This window comes from Aphelocoma coerulescens, chromosome 19, assembly GCF_041296385.1.
Source record: "Aphelocoma coerulescens isolate FSJ_1873_10779 chromosome 19, UR_Acoe_1.0, whole genome shotgun sequence".
Taxonomy (NCBI): domain Eukaryota; kingdom Metazoa; phylum Chordata; class Aves; order Passeriformes; family Corvidae; genus Aphelocoma; species Aphelocoma coerulescens.
The window spans coordinates 7973506-7992152 of NC_091032.1; the positions used below are offsets into that span (position 1 = coordinate 7973506).

Sequence of the window (18647 nt, forward strand, 5' to 3'; positions counted from 1 at the left end):
GAAGCTGGTTCTGCATAAAGCCTGGAAATATGGGTCTCACAGCAGGGGACAGTTCAGGCTGGTTGTACCCAGATCAGAGGGAAGGAGCCTCGAAGAACCTGCAGCATCTCATCCTTGAAGGGACTCCTGATTGAATGGGTGATGCTCACTGCAGAGAAACCACCTTTAGCCATCCAATGTGTGCAAAGGCCATCTGAGGTGGTGGCAAAAGCCACCTGAGCTGTGGGCATGCTGTCCGAAGGACTCGAGAAGTGCCAGGGACTGTTGTGCTGCTGCATTTGGGGCTGCTGGGGCAAAGACAGGGGCACTGCTGTGACTGGAGTCCCAGGTCTGGGAGGTCCTTGGCGAGAGTGGCAGGGCAGCCACAACCGCCTCCTCTGTAATTGAATTTCAGGGATTTATTGGTTTATGCATAGTCTTTTACCTCCAAACTTGTAACTGAGAGCTGACCTTGATCCTTGCTGAATAAAACCTTTGTTTTACTGCAAAGGCCACCTAGGGCAGGGCAAGACCCATGTGTGGGTGTTCCCTGCTCTGGCCCCAGCCCCACCCTCAGCCTCCACCCCAAGGAGCCAGCCCCACTCCAGCCGGATTTATTCTTTATTGGGCATTTGTCACAGAGCAGCACTGGGAGCTGGGCTATGCTGGGCTCCAGCTGGTGGTGACAGCATGGGCTGGAGGGGGTCACCCACAAGCTCAGTGTGTGTCAGGCAACCCAGAGCAGCATTTTGGGTGCCAGAGCAGCCTCGGGGCCCATTCCCAATCAATATCTGCACAAACACTGCTGGACACTGACAGAGGCCCTTTGGCTCCCGTGGGACAGGCGTGTGCTCAATATTCTCGCTGGCTGGTCCATGCTTTGTACATCTGTCCCTCAGGAAAGGCTTTCACCCCAAAAACAAGTCCCCAGAGTCCTTGGTGCCAGTCAGTCTGTGCTGGTGATCAGCTTTATGGCGATGCCGAGCGCGAGCGCGGCCACGGCCACGGCCGCTGCCAGCCCACGCCGGAGGATCAGCCGCTTGGTGACCACGGGGGTGGCCGGCTCGGAGGGGGGAGATGTGGCTTCCCGCAGCTCCAGCTGTGACGTGGGCTCCTCCAGACTGGTGATGCCCGTGAGCACGACGTCGCTCTGCACTTCTAATCCCGCTGCAAGAGAACGGGGATTGAGGAGGTTGGGAGGGATTGAGGGGTTTCTGGGGAGGGTTTTGTCACAGGGCTTGAATGCACATTAGGAGCAGCCCAGAGCGTGGAGAACTCCAGCTCTCCAGCGGGTCCTGCCCTCAGAGGTGACACCTGGTGTCTGCAAGGTGGGAACTGCCCACAGGTCATCCCTCTGTCACCGCCCTCCTGAGCCCACGCTTGTAATCACTGCTCTCCCAGTAACTGAGGGTGTCACCAGCATGACACTCTCCCCCTTTTGTGGCTTGTTCCTGGCTTATGCGAACCCTTAGGGACCCCTCCTGCACCCAAACCCTCCCCTGCATGCAGTGCCCAGCTCCTGGCATACCAACAGACCCCAACACCGCCCTGGCAGGGAGGTAAGTGTGGGGCTGGGGGGCTGCTGCCACATCCAGATCCTTAAGGGAGGGTTCGAGGCTTGGCAGCTCCGGTGGTGGCAGCTGGGTCACTCCTGCACGGCGCTGAGCCTGGGGAGGGAATGCGCTGGGTTTAGCAGGGAATTCCCACCGAGAAAAGCTTTGTTGCCTCTCTTGGGGTCTCCCTGGAGCTGTTGAGGCACGAGGTGATGCTCAGGGCTGCAGGGCTGAGGTAGCCCTGGTCACCCCATCTGCTCTGAGTTTCGTGTCCCCAAACAAGGTGCAGGGGGAAACCTTGAGGGCACTGAGTGCTTGTGCAGGAGGGAGCTGAATACAGGGATGTCATGGGAGCGCTGGGTTTTACTCCGGGGCACTGGAGGACAGTGCTGGCTGTGAGATTGAGCCTGTCTCATCCCAGCAGAGCACTGAGGACCTTCCCAGTGCAGGGACGTGCTGTCAGTGCCTGGATTACCTCCTTGGCTGCCTTCTCCCAGTCCAGGCGGGAGATGTAGGTGATGAAGCAGGTGCAGAGGATGAAGACGCAGGCGAGCATCGCGATCCACAGGCCTGCAGAGGCCACGCGGCATCAGCCAGAGCCAACCCAGCATCCCAGGTCAGCAGGGACATGGGGTGGTCATGGGTGCCTGCTGTGGGGCTGGCACACCTGGCACCAGTTACTTTTCCCCAGTAAAAGCCCCCAGCAGCTGCAGGAGCATTCCCAGTCCACCCCAGTGTGCCCAGGCAGGTCAGAGGGGGGACAGAGCCAGGCACGAGGGTTATGGTGAGCCCTCAGTGGAGCTGCATCTGCCCGTGGGGGTTTGGGGGTGCAGTGCCCAGGGGTCAGTACCCATGACGCCGATCTTGGCCACGAAGAGCAGCACGGCTGCCAGGGGCATGCCCACACCGTAGTAACTCACGGCGTTGAGGATGGCACCGAATTTCTGCTTCCCGATGCCTCTGAGCACCCCACTGCAGGCACCCTGCCAGAAAGGGAGAGGGGCTGGGGCAGGGAGCATCACCTCAGCCAAATTCGGGAGATGACCCAGCTCCCTGCCTCTGCCCATTATTTCTGTGTCCCTGCCCAGTCCTCTGGGTCACCCTCTTTTTGTGTGCTTGATGTTTTCTAAGGGATGATCCCAGGAGCTCTGCAGGGTCCTGGTTGTGGGCACCGGTGCTCAGCTGCAGCCTGAGGGACCCTCAGCTGACTGATCCATGGTGCTGCTGCTGAACACCAAGATTCCCTATGGAAAACAGCAGCATTCCCTGGGACTTACAGTCATGGCTTCAAACAGGTGGAAGACAACGTAGACAGGCATGACCCACGCCACCAAGTCAATGATCTCCCTGAGGATGGAGGAAAGCCAAGGATCACTTTTGGGAACTGACCTCCACACACCGAGGCCAGGAGCTGGGGGCACTCACTTGTCCTTGGTGAAGATGTATCCCAGCACGTTCCTGGTGGAGGCTAAAATGGCCCCCACAATTACACAGAACACCCCTGAAAACACAGCACAGAGCTGAGCCCAGCCTAGCCGTGATGGAGAGCTGGGGAGAAGAGGCAGGCAGAGGTCTGCAAACCCTCCCTGCTCCACAGGAAGGAGCCCAGGACGAGACTTCCCAGGATGTTGTGGACTGACCTGTGCAGATCAGGCTGGTGGTGGAGGATCTCTTGGCTGCCTCGGCGTCGCCAGCCCCCAGCGCATTCCCCACCTGCACACTGGCAGCTGTGCCCAGCCCCAGGGGGATCTGCAACCACAGGGCTCTGACAATGGGGTTGTCACAGTGACAGTGGGATAACCACCCGGCAGAGAGCAGGATGGAGTTGCGGATTTGATTTAAAGCATCTCTGTAGGAGGGATAGGCAGGAGCAGGGAGAGACTCAAGTGCGGAGGGGGAAGTTGGAGGTTTGCTGGAGCTGATTTTTGCTGTGTGCCCGTCTCGGGATGGCCCCCACGGAGCCCTGGTCTGTAGGGATAACTCAGCCCTTACCATGAAAGCCACAACAGACACCTCATAGATGATGGACTGGACAGAGAGCTCGATGACACTCAGCAGGCCTGTGGGACAGGAGGGGTCAGCCCTGGCTGTGGGTGCTGCTCTGGGTCAACCCTGGCTATCTCCTGGCAGCTCCCCTCTCCACTGACCTATCAAGAAGCTCCCAATCTCGTAGGTCCACCACTCGATGCACATCATGAGCATGCTGGGGATAGCCAGGGAGGTGAAGCTGTCCCACTCCAGCAGGCACTCGCTGGACCAGCCTGTGGAGAGGAGAAACGGCACCTGATGGATGACCAGACTGCCCACGCGTTACATCCTGACTTACAGCACCTGAGGCAGCTGGAGGTGCCATTCCTGTTCTCATAACCAGCAGCTCCTCAGCTCCACAGGATCTCCAGCAGCACAGTGTCCACCTACAACCTCTCTCCCATGGGCCACAGAGCCGCACAGCCCTCAGCTCATCCCTCCCGGAGCAGAGTGTCCAAGGACAACCTCCTCCTTATGTCTGTGCTCATCAGGCTTTGGGGCTGAACCTTCCAAAGCCTCAGCAGAAAGTTTCACTTCTGTAGACTCAGTGTTCAGTGCTGAGCACGCAGCTCTGCCAGCGCCAGCGCGTGACGAGCTGCCACTGAAGCAGCACCGTGGTACCCAGGGCACCTCGGGCTGGGGTTAATATTTCACCATCAGGACGAGCAGAATTCCTCTTCTATCAAGAATGCCTGATAGAAGTTTTATGGACACTTTTGGGTAAAGCAGGAAGCAGAGGGAGCAGGGGAGATGCCCTTACCTCCCCAGGTGTTCACGTGCAGTTTCCGGCCTATGATGTACAGGAACAAGAAAATGGTTTGCGAATACTGAGCGATGGTGTTGGCCCAGGCAGAGCCCCTGCAGAGGAAGTGAGAAAGGTCATTGGCATCCTGCTTATGCCTCCCTCAGGGTGCAAAAAGACATCCGGCCGTGCCCCTGTGAGCTCAGTGTTCCCTTGCCATTGCCAGGTGCCCTATTTTCCTCTCCAGGGGACACAGGTGTTACTCACGTGATGCCCAGGTGGAACACGTAGAGTAAGACGTAGTTTGCAGCTACGTTGACCATGTTGCCGATGACCCCACTCAGCACCAGCGGCCACATGATCATCTGCAAAGAGGAGGAGATGGGGAGTCTTCACAAAAGTTTTGGGAGGGAGGTGTGAAGGTCCCTGCAGCCTCGCTCTCAGTGCCTTTCCCAGAGAAAACCCCAGACTTCCAGTGATGTTGCCTGCTTGGAAAATGGGCGTGATAGAGGTAAATCCCTGGTGTGGAGAAGCATGAAGGGAGGTGGATGGATACAGCTGGCTGTGGGATAGGGTGATCTACGGGGTCAGAGCTGTTTTGGAGCACCAGGGCACTGGGAAGGGTGAGCATGGAAACCCTGGATGTACAGTGGAAGGGCGCCTTGAGCCAGGGTGGGTGTGAGGACTTCAGGACCCACCTGGTTCTGCAGGTATCTCGTCTCCAGGTTATACAGAAAAACCACCTGCAAAGGAAATTTTGGATGAGATGAGCCAGTGCTGAGCAGTAGGATGGGGACAGCCTGTCCCTATGTGCAGGTGGCATCCAGGGTGCCCACGGGCACTCACCGGGAGGGCAGGGAGAAATGCGTTCACGTATTGCTGGGTCAACCTGGGGACACACACGGGCGGGGTCAGGGAGGGGCATGGCCATGGTCACCCTCCTCTCAGCCCCTCCACACCGAGGAGGGATGAGGGCACCACCCAACCTGGAGACCTCGGGATCCTGCCGCATGAGCAGCATCAACTGCTCGATGTTGATGAGGATGGCGCAGCAAGGGAAGCAGCAGAGGAGGATGATGATGGTGGCACGCTGCAGGATCACCCCCACACGCATCAGGTTCTTGCTGCCATAGGTCTACAGGGTGAAAGGGCAGCAGTGAAATCAGATGGTGCTGGGGGAAAGGGGACCCTGTAGAGCATGGAGCAGTCTGAAGACCACCTGGGAAGGATTTGGAGAACAGATCTCCTCCTTACGGGATTGTTACCTGGGGATAAGCTTCTCCAGCTTGCAGGAGCAGCCAGGCACCATGAGGTGCCTGGGCATCATCAGCTGATGCCGGAAACCCCCCGTGTCCCCAGGACAAGGGCCAGCATGTCCTACCCACCTGTGATATCAAGGTGTCACACGCTGAAGTCAAACCATAACCTACAGAGATGGCAGTGACATTTATAACCTGGGGGTTAAACAGGGTGGAGGTGAGCATTTAAGGCTTTCAGGTAGGGAGAGGGGCTGAAAGGAAAAGTGAGAGTCTGAAATTCCCTCTGTCCTTTTCCCCTGCCGTATCTCATCCCAGTGTCAGCAGGGACGGAGCTGGTGCCCGGCCCGGGGAATGCTTACAGCGATGGCCAGCGTGACAGAGGCTAGCTCAACCTTGCCCAGGTGGCCACAGAATATGGAGCTGACAAGGTGGATCAGGAAGATCAGCAGCTGGATCAGGATCTAAGCACGGAGGAGAGCTGAAGGTTAGGAGCGGAGGCGAGCAGGGGTAGCTGTGCTGGGGGGAGTCTCTCCTCCCGGGTCCTTACCAGGGGCGCCGCCAGCACCAGCAGCTTCCTCACGTCCTCCCAGAAGTTTTCCGGAATCCAGCGGCGTTTCTTCCCGCAGCTCCCGGGGGTGAGATTGCCCTGGCCGGCGGCCCTTCCCTCCCCGAAGCCATTCTCCTCGGGGAAGGTCTCCGGCTTCATGCTGCCCTGCCAGGGGAGTGGAACAAGCCCCTTCCTCCGCGCTCTGTTAAACCCCGCTGCGGTGAGCAATGTGTAACCACGCTGGGGTGAACTTCAGCCGGGGCCGGGCGATCCGGCCACATGTTCCCCGCGGCTGGGCTGGTGATGGGAAGGGTGGGCAGTGGGTCAGGGCAGGGCACGGACTGGTGGAGCCCAGCGAGGGTCCTGGCAGTGCAGTGGGCAGCGCAAAGGAGCCCGGACGCACCGTGCGAGGCACTTGCTGCCTGTCCTGAGCCAGCGTTAGGGGCTGAGCCCTCCGAAATCCACCCTGAGAACCCTCCTACCTCTCCTGCTTCACCACAGCTCCACCGGCCAGTGGGCTGGAGGGTCGTCCTCCTCTTCCAGCAGCGGTGGAGGAGGGCTGGGTGTGTGCGCGGCTCTGGCGAGCTGCTGCCGGCAGTGGCGGGGCAGTGCCTCGTTCACTCTCATCACAGTGGCCAGGACAAGCCGGCCCCCTTGGCTCCAGCTGTCCCTGGCACAGCCCCGCCGTGTCGGGTTTCACTGGCACCGCTCCCCCAGGCCGAATATACCGTCCTCGGCCCGGTGGGGAGCCAGGGGAGGGGAGATGCTGCGCAGTGCAGACCCCACCTGCACGGAGTGGGCGGTGGGCTGGGATAACTCATGGGACAGAGTGAGACACCTTCCTCCTCTCCCCACACTCCCACCCCAAACCTACCGGGCTTCTGAGCAGGGCAGAGGCTGCCACGTCCTCCCACTGGTGTTGGGGATGATGGCACTTTCGAGCTTGTTTGTGTCACATTTTTTCATTCCCTGCCCATGGGCCACCAGCACCAGGAGAGTTGAGGGAGGTGCCAGGCATCTGCTGGATTGAGGTATTGACCTCCCAGGGCCCAGCAGGTGACACGTCACAGTCACCCAGCTGCAGGTAAGGGCCTGGACAGGCCCAGAGACAGTGCTGGGGTGTTTGCACTATGACATAGGGCAGTTCTTTGATGGCTCTGTAGGGTTAAGCAACACAACCTCCCTCTTCCGTGGTGCTCAACACCCATGACAACGACAAATCTTGCTTTCATACCCAAGGGGAAGAGTGATGAGACTGTGTCTGGAGCCAGCCCCAAACCTCAGGGCCAAGACCAGACCCACATCTTTCCTCTTAACAGCACAGCCCTGCCAGTGACCAGGGTCATGCTCGCAACATATTAAACAGACTAACATTTACTCAGAAAACTTTATTGTATCAAAATCCCACCTTACAAAAGTGCAAAGAAGAGTTGCTTTAGGCCCGTGCCCGCCCTGCAGAGGGAGAGCGGGGTCAGGGCCAACAGCCAGCACCCAACAGCCCAGCAGCAGTCAGACATCTTCCAGCAAATTCCATTTTGTTCTGTGCTGCCACAGCAGCTGCAAGTGGGATCTGCCACCCCAAGATGCTGGCACAGGCTGGTGTGTGAGGAAAAGTGCTATGGGCAGCAGGAGACTCTGCCAGCAGCACCAGGACCCTGTCTCGTTCCCAGGTCAGCCCCAGGCTACACTCCCAGCTCCCACGAGTGACATCCCAGTGCTGTGCAGGAGAGGAACCAGCTCTCAAGCACTTTTATTCCCAGGCACCACATCCTCACCCCCTTTAAGAACTCTGTGTGTGGGATAAAACATCGTGAGTTAACCAGAAACCATGCAAAGGGACTTTCTGTAAGGCACTGAGGGGGAATTCCTTCCCCACACCATCCCCCTGGGACATTGCCACGTGCCCTCCTGCTCCGTGCACAGTTCCCCAGTGTCCCTGGTTTTAGCCATTGCCAGTCAGGAGCCGGACCAGGATTCCCACCAGCAGGACAGCGACGGCAGCAGCAGCAGCCAGCACACGGCGGATGATCACAGCCCTCCACTCCACAGGGGGAAGAACAGGGACAACAACAGGCTCCTCCTGGGGGCTGAGCTCGTGGCCAGGCTGCCTCTCGCCCATCACGATGCTCTCAGGCAGGACTGTGGTGTCCCCAGTGTCCCCAGTGTCCCCAGTGTCCGTGTCAAGGGAGGTGTAACCTGAGGGACAGAGGCGAGCACTGCAGGGAGGCCGAGCTGCCCAGCCAGGGGCTTCCAGGCTGATGCTGCACAAGCAGCAGTGACAGTCCTGAGGGTCCTTTCCCAAGGCTTGGGGACACTGGGACTCGCAGCTGCAGCTGTCCCAGGTGAGGCAGGCATGGGGTGGCAGTCCAGGCTCTTCCCTGGAGCAGCCTATCCTGTACCCCATTAGAGCAGGAGAGGTGCCACTGGGCCAGGGCCAGCAGCAGGCTCTGTGCTCTTTCCAGCCATTTGAGCCTCCAGGACATGGCTGCCACGATTGGGAAGGAAAGGAAGGGGTTGGGTGGAGAATTTGGGCTCTCTGCCTGGTGTCAGGCCCAGCTACATACCCACAGCAGATGTTTTGTTAGCAGCTGTGCCACTGGAGTTCATGTCTTCCACTTGTTGTTTCATTCCAGCTCGGACTTGAGCCTAAAAACACAGGGAAGAGTTGCTCTTCTCAGGGCAAGGGTGTCCTGCCCAGCCCAAAAAACCCTCTATTCTCCCAAGACAAGCATTCTCAGCACCAAACTGCCCCTCTGCTACAGGAGGACAGATCCCAGTTCACTTCTGCCTCCTCCTAGAGGGCTGTAGTGTTGTACTGAAACAGGAATTAACTCAGCACCTTTCAAGAATTACCAGAGAAAAGCACAATTCTCACCTCCTCTGCAGCTTTCCTCCAATCCATGCGGATGACAAAAGCCAAGAAGGAAAGGGCTTGCACGGAGATGCAAATGATCATCCCAACCCACAGACCTGCAGCAATGGGAAGTTACTTCAGGGAGGGCTTGAGGAAAACCTGCCTTTGCCAGCCACTGCCAGAGTGCCCAGGGACTCAGCCCAAGAACTTTCAAGGAAACAGTTCCTGGGGGAGCTGGGAGTAAGCCTGGATTTCCTGGGACATACTCAATGCCTGCCCCAAACACAGCAGCGTGCAATCCAGCCCCGCTGACCCAAAGGAAGATCCCGGCACGAGTTCCAGGGCTGAGCCTTTGCTCAACACAGCTAACACAATGCCAGCTGGGGGGCACACGTACCTAACACCCCCATCTTGGCTGCAAACATCAGGGAGATGCCGATGGGGAAGCCGATGGTGTAATATCCGACGGCGTTGGCGATGGCACCCAGCTTCTGCCTGCCCGTGCCCCGCAGCACCCCGCCACAGGTCGCCTGAGGAGAGCGGGCAGAGGGGTCACTGCCAGGTGACTCTGGGCCATGGCACAGCCCTGGGGACAGGGAAACCCACAGCACTGTCCCACCAAGCCAAGAGGGACCAAAGCCACGTTCTGGAGGAGGTGGCGTGGGGCTCCTCTCGCTCCAGCTGCCGACCCAGACACCAATAGATCCCAAGGAGCTTCCCCACAGTGTCCATGTCCCTCCCTTCCCCAGGACATGAAAGGAGAAAATGGGCCAAAATTACTGTCTATTGAGTATCCCAGTGTGCTGGGAGAACCTGGTATCTCTGAAGACCCAGCTGCTCATTTGTGTTGCTTTGATAAACCTGTGAAAAGCTGGAGCCTTGGCCAGGGGAATAGAGGAGGAAAAACTGGGCTGTTTGCAGGGATGCCAAGGGGCAGCTACAAGCACAGAGGACACCGAGGTGCTACAGGTAACACAAGCAGCTGCTGTGACAGTTTCTCAGTTTGCTTCTCTCATTTTAGCAGGTCCAGAGCGGGCTTCAGGCAGCTTTGCACCCCAAGCTGCAGAGAGGAATCACTCCACATGCTGGAATACTCACTGCTGTTGCATCCAGCAAGTGGAACGGACCAAAGATGAGCATCACTTTGGACACCAAGCTGACAATCTCCCTGTTGGGAAGATGTATGGACTGATCAGGGGAAGCAGCACCATGCGGTCCCCGGTTCTCACACATCTTCCTCAATCAGCCACAAAGGCTGATCCCAGTTCCCTGATCCCAGCCTGCTGCCATGGTAGTGTTCCAGTGTTAGAAGCAGCTGTGCTGCCCAGGGACCCAGGGAAATGGGGAGGAACCTTTGAGGAACGTTTGCCAGATAGGGGTTTATGAACTCTTATCTGTCAGCAGCTTCTGGGGTATAAGTAGCACCTCCCAAGAAAGCAGTAATACTCAAAAGAAAGCTGTTAACCTACGTGTCATTGGTGAAGATGTATCCCACCACGTCCCTTAGGCTTCCCAGTAATGCTGCAACCACCACAGCAAAAACCCCTGAAAGAAAAAGGAATAGTCAAATTCCTTCAAGGGCAGCACAGCCTGCTCCTGACCCAGGCCCAGACCTCAGGGGCTTCATGTGGTGGGGACTGGACTTCGCTGACCTCAAATGGTACTGCAGCAGAGGATAAATCTGCTTTCCTCACATTCTCCCCAGATACTCCCTCTACCCTCTGGAGTGTGAGGACAGAACACTAAACTGCATTTTTAATTATCAAAGCCTTTGCACCAGGCTTGTAACAGGAAAGAGAAGTCAGGATCTTGCCTTGCCCAAAGGGTCCGAACAAGTGTGATTGGGTTCCTATGGGGGTGTCCCCACCCCTGTCAGAGGGAAACTGAACCATTTGCTGGTAATTGCCCTTTCTTCTGCTCTGCAGGACTGCACTGACCTGTGCACAGCAGTGCAGTGATGCAGGAGGTCTTGGCTTGTGCCACATCCCGTGCTCCCAAGGCATTGCCCACTCTGACACTCGCAGCCACGCTGATGCCCAGGGGCACCTGAGAAGCAGGAGACAAGAGGAGGTGGGTGACAGCAGAGCCTGCAGTGACAGCAGAGCCTGCAGTGATTTTATTCTTCCCCAGTGGGGAATTTGGGACAAACTGGCATTGCTGCAGTGAAGGGATTTTCCACCTGCAGCACACCCTGGCTGTGCAGCTGCATGGCAGGCTTGAGAGGCATCCCCTGCCTGGTACCAAGCCCTGCTTCCCACCTCAGCACTGATCCACAGAGCCACTCTTTTGGGGTTACTCCCAGGCTGTTTGGGGTTTCACACCCCCAGCCCTTACCATGTACGCGACACAGGCGAGCTCGTAGATGACAGATTGTGCACCCAGCTCCACCACACTGAGCAGCCCTGGAAAAGATTTGCCACCTCCTTCACTGGCTGAAAAGGAGGCATCTATCCCCATGGAATAGATGGGAACACTTGCAGCGTCCTGCAGACCCAACCCTGTAGGTGAGGAGGCTGCTGCTGGCAGGGAGGCTCTGGGGACACGCTCAAGCAGCAGCCACCAGGAACCAGAGGGAAAAGAGGATTGGGACTCACCAGCCAAGAAGCTCCCAATCTCAAAGGTCCACCACTCAATGCACATCATGACCATGCCAGGCACTGCCAGCCAGATGAAGGAGCCCCAGTCCACGAGGCACTCCCTGCTCCAACCTGAGGAGGTGAAGCAGAATGAACATGTGTTCTCCATCTCCTCCCCTAAAGGGGAGCCACATCCTCTCCTGGACACCCTCTGAGGACAACCACCCCTGCAGCTCACAGGACATCAGCCCAGGACTGCTGCTGTGCCATGCTGTATTCCTGAGACAGAGTATTTGACAAGAATGTGTTTGGAGCTACAGTAAAGGCCTTGAGGACATGGCTACAGCATCTTCCCACTGTGAGGGGATGGCAATCCCTTTGTCAGGTGCTGGTGACAATGCCAGATTCCCAGGCCCAGACACTGGTATTCTGAAGGATTAAGGTAGAACAGTACCTCCCCAGGTCTTCACATGGATCTTCTTCCACCACATATAAAGGACGAGGAGGATGACCTGGGTGTACTGAGAAACCATGTTAGCCCAGGCAGAGCCCCTGGGGAGAGAAAGAGACAGGCAGGTTACAAGTGATCCTTCCCCACCTCCTCAGCCACAGCAGGACAGACCCAGAGGCACCACAGCAACCTTGCTGCAGATAAGGGACAGACCCCTCCAGCCTCTGCTTTGCAGATTGGGGGCTGGGGGGAGAAGGTGGCACAACTGGGCACCCAGGGCACCCCCCGAGCTCTGAGCAAACCCTTGCACCCAGGGAGAGACTGTCACCAGCCCTTCTCACACTTACACCATGCCCAGCTTCAGAGCATAGAGGAGGAAGGCATTCATGGCTCCATTGAGGATGTTGGCTGCAATCCCTGTCACCACCTGAGGCATGATGATCTCCTGGAAGCCAAGGAGGAACTTTGGAATTTGCTTCCCCAAAATGCGGCCGAAGCCCCATCCACTGAACACAAGGGAGACCTCCATCAGTGCCCAAGGAGAAAGCCAAGAAGGCAGCTCATGTTCCAGGTGAGGCTGAGCTGTGTGAGACATGCAGGAGGTGACAAGCAGAGCTCGGGAGCTGGTGCAACCCATAAAACACAGAGTTGGGAAGTAGGAAATGAAACCAGTTAAAGGAGATTCCCACAGCTCAGCCAGGGCTGGCTGGGGAGCTGTGCATGACATTCCTCAGCCCAGCTCTCCCCAGAACAGGGTGAACTTAGATTCCCAAGTCTGACCACGTTCCTGGGAATACCTTTATTCCATGTCCAGAAGCTGGCTAATTGTACAATACCTGACTCAGTAAATATCTTGTCAGCAGCTGGTACAGAAACGCCGCCTGCAAAAGTCAGGATTCAGTTCATCAGCACACTGTGCTTCAACAGCCAAGTGCCCACTGAACACTGACAGATCAGTCCCCCACCACCTTCTTCCAAAACCCCTGTGCTCCAGCTGAAGCACTGCCAGCACCCAAAACCAAGAGCGACAGGAAGCACATCCCATTCCCACTGGGAAGACAGATCAGTCTCCAATGGACCAGTTCTCCACTGGGAAATCTCCAATGCTTCCTCATCAGCGTGAGACAGCCTGGAAAGCTTGGAAGAAAGGATAAACCTGCAGATCCTTATCCCACAGGGGTACTGCTCCCTGCCTCAGAGGAGTCAGAGCCCAGCAGCTGTGAGTGTGGGAACAGCTCCAGCCTTTATCTCAGGGTTAAGAGTGAGGCTGGAGGCCCTGGATCCAATGTCCACCACCAGTTACGTGGCCACAGCAAAAGCCTTTGCACAGGAAGATGAGAGAGCTCCTGTTTGCTGGTCCAGGAGCTGCACATCTGGTACGGCACGAGGTCAAGGGGCACGCTGTAAAACCCCAAACCTGCCCTGTGAGCCACACAGCAAAGGCCCTCCCTCCTTTCCCTGGTGTTACTAAGGGATACAGAGCTTCCAACAGCTTTAGTAGAGACTCACAGGAAGTGCTGGAATAAAGATCATCACGTAGAGCTGAGTTAACCTGGAAAGAGAGTTGTTTCCCCAGTTAATGATACAGCAAAGCAAGAGCCAAGCCAAACAGCATTGCACTCAAGCTCCAGAGAGCCTTGATTTCAACAATCCATGGCAAATATCTGATCCAGAAGGGCTGGATCTCACCCCTGACCTGGAGACCTCAGGGTCCTGTCGGATGAGCAGGAGGATCCTCTCAGTGTTGATGAAGAGGGCCCAGCAAGGGAAGCAGAACAGCAGCAGGATGAGGATGCCCCGCTGAAGGATGGTGCCCACCTGCTTCAGGTTCTTGCTGCCATATGTCTGGGTCAGGAGAGAGGATCAAGGTGGGCATCACAGGGAGCCAAAGGGTCTGGGCAAATGCTCAGGGCAACAACAGGACAATTAAATGCCTTTCCCATGCCCTGCAGCTGCGAATGCCAGGCTGGCTGGGTGTAACTCACTCTCAGGCAGATTGCACATCCTTTGGTACCCAGGCATGACCCAGGGCTCCTTGGGGAGGAAGCAGGCTCCAGCCAGAGTGTTGGCAACCCCGTTCTGTCTGGCAGCTGCCACCCCATTGCCCTTTGTGCCCAGATCACACTGCACAGGAGGCGAGACACCACCAGTAAATCCCCCCAGGCACAGGAAAGGGGGAGCTGCTACTGACCTGGGTCATCAGCGTGTCACATGCTGAGGCTAAGCCAGAACCAATGGAGATGCCTGTCACGTTGATAACCTGGAGGAGAGACAGGGAACCTGGCCCACAGCGCTGCATCCCTCCCAGCTGGGTGGGGAGACAGTTCTGCTACAAGTTTCTGGGAAGTTTTCCAGTCCTTCTCTATTTCTCAGAATAACAGTCTTTTTAACTAAATAGCCTCCTCTCCCCTCTGGTGGGGAAAAGGATCTCCTAGCAAGGGGTGAAGATCTAAAGTACCACAACAAAGGCTCCCAGCTGCTGGCCTTGCACTGGCACAGGCACTGAGTGCCCAGCTCCCCTCTCCTGCCTGTGCTCAGGGCAAAAGAAAGAACAGGGCCCTCACATATACATTCTTACAGGTTTGGGTTTTTTCTCTCTCCTTTTTTTGGTGACACACAATTCATATGTTTGAAACCCAAGGGGAACTGGAGCAATACGTACTGACACAGCCAGGGTCACAGCATCCAGCTCGGCTTTTCCTAGGTGGCCACAGAAGATGGAGCTGACCACGCTGATCAGGAACACCAGCAGCTGGGCAAAGAACTGGGATGAGAGAAGAAGGAGATGGTAAGATGAGGACCTGTTAGGCTTGTGGAACACCACCCGTTCCCCAGGAGCTGGACTATGAGTGCTCAGGTTTCCTGGTGTTTCTGTCCATGCCTCAAGGCCAGGGCTCTGCTGAGGTCCTGGGAACCCATCCCTGCTTGCCAACACTGCTGGGCAGGGAAGGCAGCCCTAGGACTCACGCAGGCTCTCGGTGGCTTTGTCTTTCAAAGCCCACATCTACCTGCCCTGTGGTGTTTTGGTGTTACACAGCCAATCTGCCAGATGACCTCATTTAAGAGAGGCTTAAGGGCTTCACTAGAAATCCTCTTTCCCAAGACGAAGGCCGCATAGAGAAGGGAAAATAAAACATCCCAGTGCTTTTCCACATTTGCGTGCATCTGTGGAAAACTATCCTCCAAAACCACAACATCCTCTCCTCCTGGAGAGACACCAAGGCCAGTCTGCGTGTTCCTTGCCAGCAGTGTGTAACAATGGTGCAGCAGAGATTGATCTCCAGACCTCATTTTCCCTTGGCAGGAGGATGTGCCCTCTACAGACATCCAGAGCACAGCTCGAACCAGATGGCAGGAGTTAGGGACATTTATACCCGCCAAGGGGTGGGCACAGCTGGAAACCATGCCCAGGAGCTGTTCATGCTCCTCCCCACACAGCAGTTGGCAAGCCAAGAGCCCAGAGATGCTGGAGAAGCAGCTCTGAGGGGTCAGAGGAAGAGCAGAACAATCCCTTCTCCTCTGCAGACCTCCCACTGCTGCCTGCAGATGCAGCCCTGCTGCCAGGCCCAGGCATGTTCGACTTACTGCTGTGAGTAATCCCCACAGGAGGGGTCTGTACCACCAGCATCATCTCAGCACAGTGTTTATCATGAAACGATCATTAAACAGCAGCTGTAGGTATGGGTTCGAGGTGTCTGTGCACGTGGAGGAGGAGCAGGCTGTGCTGCAGGCGGGACGCTTGAGGGCTTGATGCGTTCAACTACAGAAACTGAAACTAGTCTAGACTTCCCCTGCTGACTGAACACAGCAGGTCAGGGATTTGATGTCAGGGAGGGTGCCTCCGAGAAGTTTAACAGTCGGTACTTATTTACCAGATATAGCAGAAGACTAAAAGCACCAAATTTCACACGCAATTGATTAAGACCAGGGCTGTGGTGCGTGGTTCCCCTTGGCGGAAGCCTCTGCAAAATGTGCTCAGCACGGTTTGTGCCAACTGCCAAAGGGTCCATTTCCTTCCAGAGGGTCCAGACAAATGGCAAACGGCAGCTCCAGTCCAGGGAGAATTTCAGGACAGCGAGTCATAAGGCACCTTTGCACCCAGAGCCTGCTGAAAGGGCCAGCTATGGACCTGGCACTACGCACAGTGACTCGCTTGTCACACAAGGGGTGAGTGACAGTGCTAGGGTTCAAGCCTGGTTTCACAGAGCAGTTTAACAGCTTAGTCCCCCTCCCCGAGCCCACCACTCCTCTTCCAAAGTCGTGCTGCAGGGAAGCAGGGACCACGATGGGCAGCAGCAAGAGCTCCTGGAGCAAGGAGTAGGGATCCGGGCGCCAACCCAGGCATGAAGGGTGGTGGAGGGACCCCGCTGGCCCCGGCGCGGGCGGGAGGCACATCCCCGATCGCAGATCCGCGCCCGGAGGCTGGAGGCAGCCGAAACCCGGCGGCACGGGACCAGCAGGGCCCGAGATCTCCCTCCTCGGCATCCCGGAGCTCCCAGGGAGCGCTGCCCAGCTCCGGGCGGCCGAGCCCCGCCGCGATCCACGTCCCGGGGACACCATCCCGCACCGTGTCCCCCCCCGTTTCTCCCCGCCCAGGGTCTCACCACGGGCCCCGCCAGCCGGGCCAGCTCGTAGCACTCGTGCCGTGCTCCCGCGGGCAGGAGGCGCCGGGCGCCCCGCAGGCACCGCGCTACCCCCATCGCCCGCCGGTACCGCCCGCGCCGCCTCCGCCGCCTTATGGGCACGGCCCGGTCGCCTCCGCCCCCGGGGCCGCGGGGCTGTGGGCGGGGCGGAACGGCTCGGCACAGCTCGGTACGGCACGGGCAGCTCCGGGTCCGGGAGCAGAACGGGAGTGGGACCCCCACGGCCGTGCTCTGACCGCCTGGCGGCAGCTGCGGATTCCCCACACACGTGTGGGCCGGAGCCAGAGCCCATCGTGGGGTTTTGGGGGGTTGGGGATCCCCTGTTTGTGTCAGTGGTTTGGGGATCTGCTGGGCAAAGGGCAGGGGACGCCCCTGGTTGTTCACCGACATCTGGAGCGCTCCTGCTCATCGGCTCTGGGATGGGGATCCCCTGAGGAGCCACGTGTTGACCAGGGGTTCACCAGAGGTCCAGAAACCCCCAGGTGGTGGCTATGGACTGGGGAACTCCTTGAGGGATGATGGTTTAGGACTCTCTAAGTGCTGTCTGTGAGGTGGGTCCCCCAACACATGGGCTGTCAAAGGCAGGAACGGGACATTTGAGCAAAGGAATGTCCCCTCTGCCATCAGCATCATGGAAACAGTGGACGGCAGCTGGCTCTGGGCAGCCTGCCCTTCTCCTCCATCCACCCACCAACACCTCATGAGCAGGGATTGTCCCTGATCCGGGGATTCCCACCCAGCAGGCCGGTGCCCAGTGGTGCAGCTGGCAGGGTGAGGAGGTTGGAATGGCTGTGTTTGCCCAGCACCTGGCAAGAAGCAGATTCGGTTTGGGTGGGAGGCTGGGTTGTTAGTGGAATTTTACCTAAGCACAGGGACTCGTAACCAAGTAGCTGTAACCAAACCTATTGCTAATGCATGGAAAATTGCAGTGGAAAGTGGGTCTCCGTTTTCCAGCTGTTTAAATGCTGCCCTGATGCTTTATAGCTGTGGTGTCACCAGCTCGAAATGTAATGTCTTGTTAATGTTTCACTTATCCCCTTGTCCTTTCAAATACGATGTGACTTCACAAAAAAATTGTATAGTAGTAGCGGTGAGTCACAGTCATTCTGATTTTAAGTGCCCTGATGAAATCAGGGTATTTCCAGACAAAAGAGTGCTCCTCTCAATGATCCTTCCCTCCTCCCCTGTGGCCAGTGGTTGCAGGATGTAGGAAGAAACAGAAATGGTTATTGGAAAAGGTGGCAACAGGCTGGTGGTGTGACTGTCACCAGCCTGGCTGCGAGACGGCCCGAGGGTTCCTGAGGTGCCGTTATCTCCCGTGGAGGCATAGGGGAAATGATAAGGCTCAGATGGTGCTATTCATGGTCCTAAATGAGCAGTGCAAGCGTGAGTCCCTTTGAAGTCTACTGGGACCCTGCTGAGATCAATACCCTGGGCTGGTGAAGAGCAGGGAGAGAATCAGGCAGAAACCTGTGGGAAAAGGACTTTGAAAATAAAAATGACCATTTTTTCAGGCTTGGGGGTGAAATGTTGCCTCCCAGTCCCAAGAGCCAGGTCCTGGGCTAACCCCCAGAGAGCCAAATACACACAAGAAGGGCTGTGATTGAAATCCCTTCCCTTGTGTTTTGCTGGTGCTGTTTGAAATCAACTCTGGTCACTTTCAGAAGTGCTGTTCTTTGTCTCCATGGTGAAACGTGGATGCCAATCCTGCTGGGAAGTGGCAGAATGGGTACCCCAGGACCTGGTTGGATGAGCAGGGATACCCTGAGGCCTCCCCCATCACTGGCACAACAGACCTGGCACTGCCTCTGCCTCTGTGGCAGGGACGAGGATCTTGCCAGCTGCCCGATGGGATTCAGCAGGACTCATCTTCCGGAGCCACAGATGATGAGGAGGGTCAAAGGTACCACCAGCTGCCCTCAGCAATCCAGATATTAACAGGATTGCAACACCAGTTGGAAGAATTTGAAGGGTCAAATTCCATGCGGTCATTTTAGGCCTCCAGTGAATCCGGA

At 57.0% G+C, this 18647-nt stretch overlaps 2 protein-coding genes across 5 annotated transcripts; both read right to left on the bottom strand.

The window, feature by feature from the left end:
- Window positions 1–582: 582 nt before the first annotated feature.
- LOC138120744 (multidrug and toxin extrusion protein 1-like) lies at window positions 583–6666 on the bottom strand. Its single transcript, XM_069033681.1, has 18 exons — window positions 6591–6666; window positions 6109–6273; window positions 5921–6022; window positions 5688–5756; window positions 5289–5437; window positions 5149–5191; window positions 5001–5045; window positions 4570–4667; window positions 4321–4418; window positions 3680–3793; window positions 3525–3592; window positions 3173–3281; window positions 2958–3033; window positions 2810–2879; window positions 2383–2515; window positions 2008–2102; window positions 1508–1646; window positions 583–1146 (listed from the first exon to the last, which is right to left on the bottom strand). The coding sequence occupies exons 2-18, from the start codon at window positions 6265–6267 to the stop codon at window positions 926–928; spliced, it is 1788 nt and encodes a 595-aa protein (XP_068889782.1). The 5' UTR covers window positions 6268–6273; window positions 6591–6666; the 3' UTR covers window positions 583–925.
- An 815-nt stretch (window positions 6667–7481) lies between these two features.
- LOC138120746 (multidrug and toxin extrusion protein 2-like) lies at window positions 7482–16724 on the bottom strand. Of its 4 annotated transcripts, none has more exons than XM_069033683.1 (18): window positions 16594–16678; window positions 15862–16094; window positions 14652–14753; window positions 14181–14249; window positions 13686–13834; window positions 13499–13541; window positions 12826–12870; window positions 12337–12434; window positions 11993–12090; window positions 11557–11670; window positions 11297–11364; window positions 10900–11008; window positions 10432–10507; window positions 10061–10130; window positions 9360–9492; window positions 8984–9078; window positions 8673–8754; window positions 7482–8304 (listed from the first exon to the last, which is right to left on the bottom strand). In XM_069033683.1, the coding sequence occupies exons 2-18, from the start codon at window positions 15997–15999 to the stop codon at window positions 8051–8053; spliced, it is 1743 nt and encodes a 580-aa protein (XP_068889784.1). In that variant the 5' UTR covers window positions 16000–16094; window positions 16594–16678; the 3' UTR covers window positions 7482–8050. The 4 variants fall into 4 exon arrangements, with proteins under 4 accessions (XP_068889784.1, XP_068889785.1, XP_068889786.1 ...); XM_069033684.1 differs by having other exon boundaries at window positions 15862–16097; window positions 16594–16669; XM_069033685.1 differs by lacking the exon at window positions 15862–16094 and having other exon boundaries at window positions 16594–16724.
- Window positions 16725–18647: the final 1923 nt, after the last annotated feature.